The sequence below is a fragment of the Phyllopteryx taeniolatus genome, chromosome 17 (assembly GCF_024500385.1).
Source record: "Phyllopteryx taeniolatus isolate TA_2022b chromosome 17, UOR_Ptae_1.2, whole genome shotgun sequence".
In the NCBI taxonomy this organism is placed as follows: domain Eukaryota; kingdom Metazoa; phylum Chordata; class Actinopteri; order Syngnathiformes; family Syngnathidae; genus Phyllopteryx; species Phyllopteryx taeniolatus.
In genome coordinates, this window is record NC_084518.1 from 970,337 (window position 1) to 976,481 (window position 6,145).

Below are 6,145 nucleotides of genomic sequence, written 5' to 3' on the forward strand. Positions count from 1 at the left end.
TGGTTCATTTCATTTGCTTCCAAGCAAAACTGCTGATTGTTGTATTACGAGATCGTCTGAATGTTTTTCGCCCGTATCGTCAAACCTGCTTTTCGTGCGTCGGTCGTCCGTCCTGATTGGAACGCTCTTGGAAAAGAGGCGTTTCATATCAGTGGGGTTTTCCTGGATGAGTAAAGGTTCAGTAAAAAAATAGATGCAATCAAAATTCAAATGAGGTTGATTTGATTGTCGGGTTGGAAACCTGTGTGAGGGTTTGCAATGACGGTTACAATGTCTCGGCTGAGGTTTTGTACTTTGGGGACTCTAATGGCGTCCATTTTGAAGCGTTGACACTTTTTGTGTGACTATCGTGTACTCCTGTGTCGACTCGAGAGAGCCCTCTAGTGGTGGCTTGGACAGGAAGACAACACATTTGATTTGTTTTGAAAAACAATTGTCAAACACACAACGCACAGCATCGAACTTGGCACCTTATTCTTTTTACATACATTTACATTTTCATTGAAAATGATTCGTGTTTGTCAAGTCTCTCTAGTTTCCCTGAGGGAGCAAACTGCGTAGCATTTATTGCCTTTCACGTAGCACGGCAAATGCTAATGCTACGTGATCACGGCGTTTCAACGTCAGAAGAGCTGGAGGACGACAACCCGTTTGAGCTTTTTGTCAAACGGGCATCGGTGAGGTACTTTGGGAGAAGCGCAAGTGACAATTCCAGACGAGAAGTTCAAAGAAACAACAAAGAGGAGATTTGTTGGTTTGTTGGTTTTTCAGCTTAGCAGCGGGTCGCGGTCTTCGGGCGCATCCTTGTCCACTTGAGGACGCTCCTCCGACTCATCGTCCGCCGCCTCCGCCTCCGCCTCGTCTTCGGCGGCCACGTCGGCTCCCGTCGCGCACACCACGCTGGGAAGACCAAACGTTTTATGGATGAAGTCGCGTTTTCCGACGAGACGAATACATTGCGACACGCGCTGGGAACACAAAAGTGTGCGTGTCCCAGTATTTGTGTCCATGAGTCCTGAGGTAGGGTTTCAAGTTTGGATAAGGTTTCAAATGAGAGTTTCAATTTAGGCTGGAAAAGCCCAGGTGAGAGTTTCAAGTCTGGGTTTGGCTTTCAAATTTGAATTTCAAGTTGACGATAGGCTTGTGCTTTGAACTTATGGCTTCCAGCCTCAGGGGTTGGAGTCAGAGTTTTGGTTTCAAAGTAGAGGTTCAAGTTCTGGGGTAGGATGTTAAATGACGGTTTCAAGCAAGTCCGGTTTAGGGTGCAATCCTTGTGTTTTTGTGTCATTTTGTCATCAACGATCCAGACTTCATGAACTCGGATAAGAAAACACACACGCACACGAGTCTGCATGACTTCACTTAAGTCGTCGCAATCCTACTCCAGTACTACTTGAGTACTGCTCCTGTGTGCGCTCAGCGCAACAAAGCACACAGGAGGAGCGCACACTTTGCGTGTTTACAAGGAAGGCTGAGTGCAGCTACTAAAGTGCACATTTCCACAAAACATTTGCTTGCGCAGCATTTATTACGTAAGCAGTCGTGTTGCGGAGTGCTGGGTGGAAGTCCGCCTGCGAATTCTTCTGCAAACCCCTTTCAAGCCGCCTTTTTCTCATGTCGCTGTTCTGTGTGGAAGGCACCGCTAGAAAACGGTTGGTTCGATCCTGTCGCGCCGGCGGAGACGTCGCCGAGACTCGCGGCAAATTTTGCTCGCGCTCTCACCGGGACGATGATGTCCGGGAGACGTCTCCGGACAACATGGCAACCGGTGCGCTCGGAAGTCGCTCGTAGAGGCCCACATATATACCGCCTATGTGTAAAACTGGAAAACACTTACCCCAGAAGCGCGGTCGGTATCACGCAAAGTCCGGCGGCTAGCAGGAAGACAAAAGCGGGGCACCAGGCCACCGTGGCGGCGTACACGGTATTGAAGACGGCCGCCGACACGTTGATCGTCAGGACCTCCGCGAAGGAGAGCAAGGCGAACAACGCACCTGCCGAGAAAGAGGAAAAGCTCTTCAACGTTTCAAGGTGACCGAGCGGCGGAGCCTCAACGACGCTCACCCTGCTCGGACTTGCAGATGATTTTTGACATCATGGATCGCAGCACCGAGAAGGGCATGATGGACAGGAACATGGGAACCCGAGCTATGAACACAGCAAAAACACAAGACGGCATTACCGATCGTTCCCCCGGTGACACCTCGCTCGGTGACCTGCGTGCACTCACGGCCAACAACGAGGTGCTCTAAAGCGGCCACGCCAGCGCAATATCCGAAGCGAAGAGGAATTTTCGGGGTGTGGGTATACAGTAGCTAGCTAGCTAGCTAGCTAGGTAACTGCACGTCAAAATTGCGCCGGAAAAAAAGCCGATGCGAACGAAGGCGCTCAAGTTCTTGGGGGAGGGGCGACTCATGCCGAAGCGGGCGTGCGTCACGAAGTACCGTGTTTGACACGCCCACAAATTCAGGAAAACTGAAATGGTGAAAAACATTTGAATGCTACATCTCCACTATTGAGCGCTGCATACTTCTCAGTCTTTGCACGGGTTTTCAGCATTTGTCTTTAAACATGTATCATGTGTTTAGAAACAAATCTCTGAATTCCCTTTATAAGGTCAATGAAATTAGGGTCTGAAAGGGAGGTTCGAACGGCGCCGCTGTGCGGAATCCTGACGAGGCAACGGGAAGAACAGCTCTTTTCCGCTTGTGTAAACATTTTATGTATATGATCTCCCTTTCTGCAATTTTGGAGCTTCTGAACGATCTCACGTTTGACTTGGGGCCAGTCACAAGAAGGAGTCATGTCAAAGAACCAATAACAAAAACTCTGCAGAGTCATAAAGCTAACATGTTTTTGGCATGTGGGAGGAAGCCGAAGGATGCGCTAATATCTCACCTAGAAATATCATCAAAGTGGTTTTGGAAAAGGCCACCACAGTCGTGCCCACGGCCAAGGACAGGATGCCCATCAGCACCATAAGTAGCTGCGGGGCGCCGCAGTACGTGAAGGCGGCCACGCCGGCGAAGCTGAACAGGAAGATGGTGGCGGACAGTGCCGTGCCGTAGCCGATGAGAATCTCGGTCCAGCACAGCGGCTCGTTGAGCTCGTAGAGCACCAACAAGGAGAAGCTGCCCATGTAGGCGAAGGAGAAGCTGGTGAAGATGAAGATCAGGAGGACCAGCAGCGTTCGCCGCTTGGGGCCGGTGCTGGCGAACATCCGGTAGATGGCGGAGAACATCTGCCGCACGGCAGACCGCCCGTCCGGGTCGGCGGCGCCGGCGTCCGGCGGCGTCACCGTCTCCTCCAGGATGAAGATGGCGTAGAGCAGGACCAGGACCTGGCACACGGCCGAGGTCAGGAAGGGCCCGTCGAAGCCGGCCGCCCTCAGGAAGTAGCCCGTGGATAGCGAGGCCACGCCCGACAGCAGCCCGATCATCATGTCCAGCGCGGCGATGCGCAGCGTCATCCGCCGGCCGCCGCTTAGGTCGGCCACATACGCGAAGCAGCCGCCCAGGAAGGTGCCCAGGCCCCCGAAGAGCGCGGACAGGAGCGTGGCGCCGACGAGCAGGTAGACGTTCAGATTCAAGTAGGAGACCGCCAGCAGGGACAGCGTGTACAGCAGCGTGCCCACCAGCGGCAGGACGATGGCCACCTTGCGCCCCGCGCGGTCGCTGTACGCCACCAGCAGGAGGGTGACGAGCAAGGAGGGCACGGCCGAAAGGACCTGAGAGTACAGCGAGAACAGGGACGCCTGCTCCTGCACCTCCTGGAGACGAAAGACCACGCCGTAACGTCAAACGGACGGCAACTCATGGCATTTCACGCGCATATTTGTCGTCAATTTGTCGTTGTGTTATTTAGGCTAGTTTGCTAGCCGCGTCCCAAATTATTGTGCAAATGATATACTTCTCTGATTTTCCTCAATAGTCGACGCAACTTATTCCAAAAAGATCAAAGTGGCGGCGTCCAGTTGACTCCGCAGATGGGGCGAAGCTTTTCTGTTGTTGTCTCAAACATCTGCCGGGCTACGTTTTGTTTGGCCTGTTCTCCGCTTTGTAGCCTGTCGTGTCAATCTTTTGAAGTTTTGTGCTACTGTCAGATTCTGATGTATACTAATTACACTTTGACTTCCAAGTTAACGCTCCTTGCTCTGTGTGTCAGTAAATATAAACAAAGCAGAAGTGACAACTAGCATAGTGGAAATAAACTTCCGCCCACCTGACGCAGCGACTAACTTTAGCTTGACTAACTTTAGCTTTAACTTCAACTTTTAACTAACTAACTAACCCTTTAGTGCGGTGCGGGAACAAATTCAAGTCGGCTCTGACGACGCCACTGAGGTTTTATGCACGAGCGGAGCACTTTGCACGCATGCGCTTTGTGCGGCTTATCCGACGGACTGGCCTGGAAGTAGGTGCGGTTGCGGCCGTCGCTGGCGTTGGCGCGGGCGCACGTGGACGTGTTGTCGGAGACTGGGTAGGTGCTATTGGTCAGCTGCTGCCACAGCCGCCGGTAGACGTACTGCTGCACCAGCGGGTACGTGAGGTACGCGGAGAAGGCGTACAGCGCCACCACGGGCTCCACCAGGTAAAGACCCTTCATCCTGAGCCGGCTGCAGTAGTCCTACAAATAAAAATCATCATCATCATAATCATAGGATGCATACAGTAAATGTGAAGCAAAAACTGGCGACCGCATTCTCTTTAACTGGTGGTCAATTGTTGTCTGGTGATTTGTGCACAGGACGTTTCTATCATTATAGTACCTCTGACAGACAGAGAAAAACACCATTTTTAGCAGGCGCGTTGGTATTTTTTTGTATTGTGACTGTTAAAAAGGACTTTGGCAATTATGCTGTTAGGCAAACAAAAAACATTCTTCAAAACAAGTTGCGTTTGTTTCATTTTACTCCCTGCTGAGATTTGCTTTATTTCTCCTGATACCAAACATCCTTCGCCTCCAGAATCAACCTACACAGAAATAGATTTTATTTTATTTTTTCCCCCCCTCTATGGATAATGTTAGAATACGTGCTTCCTCTTGGAAAAGAATGTAGCTTTTGTCAAATCGTATGTATATGTGATTACTTTGTTGAACATTGAAAACAAATGAACCAATTAGAAGATTATGGCAAATGTATTGATATAGAGATGCTAAAAAGTTTTACAGGTGAAACCAATTGACGTCGGAAAAATATTTTCGGTTTGCAACTAAAAATGAGCACCATATATTTGGCAATGTTCAGCACCACCTTGCACTGGGCTCTTGTATAATAATTTTTTTGTTTAAATGATTCTGTTAATGTTGCTTGATTCTGGAGTATCGGTGCTTTAACATCAGAGTACTGATAATGTTAATATGTCCAGTGCTTGCAATTTGAATATTGACTATTATATATTACCAGTGAGTGTCGGTTCCACCAAGTCGGAAGCCGTGAAAACGACTATGACGTTATTAGGACTTCTTGAACATACTGTGGCGACTAACTTTCCTGGACACAGAAGGTTGCTTGCATCAGCAAAGAGGTCCACGTCTCCAGACACACACCATTTAAAAAAAAAAAAAAAAAAAAAAACAAGAGACATTTTGTGCACTGCAAAGAAGAATCGCTTCTTACCCTTTTAAGCAGTAGCGATGATCACCTTTTCGCTCTGACACGGCCAGCATAAGAAAGCGGTCGAGTCTCTTATCGTTGTCAAAGGCGTCCGTGTTGTGAAACAGACAAGCGCCGCCCTTTTCCAAATCCGATTGGACGAGCTGCCTCCTAAAATCCGCTGCCATTGCCTACTGTAGTCAATTATAAAAGAACGAGTCGGACGACAAAACTTTCTTTTCTCGTTCCCGAGTTTATGATATTAAAATATGCATCAATGTGCCATGATTTAAGATATATTGATATATACGTTACATATTTGAGAGCGCGTATCAGATTTTCGAGCTGTGTTGTTAAACCAGCCAAATCCAATTGGACAGCCTGTTGCCAAACGCCGCTCCCATTGGCTAGTGACTGCTGTCGTTTGTAAAACAAGTTGGAGGAGGACATTTTTACAATCCCGTGTTTATTGTATTTAAAATAATCGTATATTTACTATTTATCAAGTTATATTGATATATTCGTTAACATTTGAGAGCGTGTCTCACA

The 6,145-nt window shown here is 48.8% G+C and overlaps 1 protein-coding gene across 3 annotated transcripts; it reads right to left on the reverse strand.

The window, feature by feature from the left end:
* Nucleotides 1–459: 459 nt before the first annotated feature.
* On the reverse strand, nt 460–5,779 carry si:dkey-5g14.1 (lysosomal proton-coupled steroid conjugate and bile acid symporter SLC46A3). Of its 3 annotated transcripts, XM_061751709.1 has the most exons (7): nt 5,621–5,778; nt 5,405–5,494; nt 4,408–4,626; nt 2,899–3,769; nt 2,065–2,148; nt 1,838–1,994; nt 460–900 (listed from the first exon to the last, which is right to left on the reverse strand). In XM_061751709.1, exons 3-7 carry the CDS (start codon nt 4,603–4,605, stop codon nt 768–770), a joined length of 1,443 nt encoding a protein of 480 aa, XP_061607693.1. In that variant the 5' UTR covers nt 4,606–4,626; nt 5,405–5,494; nt 5,621–5,778; the 3' UTR covers nt 460–767. The 3 variants fall into 3 exon arrangements, with proteins under 3 accessions (XP_061607693.1, XP_061607694.1, XP_061607695.1); XM_061751710.1 differs by lacking the exon at nt 5,405–5,494 and having other exon boundaries at nt 5,621–5,779; XM_061751711.1 differs by lacking the exon at nt 2,065–2,148 and having other exon boundaries at nt 5,621–5,779.
* Between the last annotated feature and the right edge of the window lie 366 nt (nt 5,780–6,145).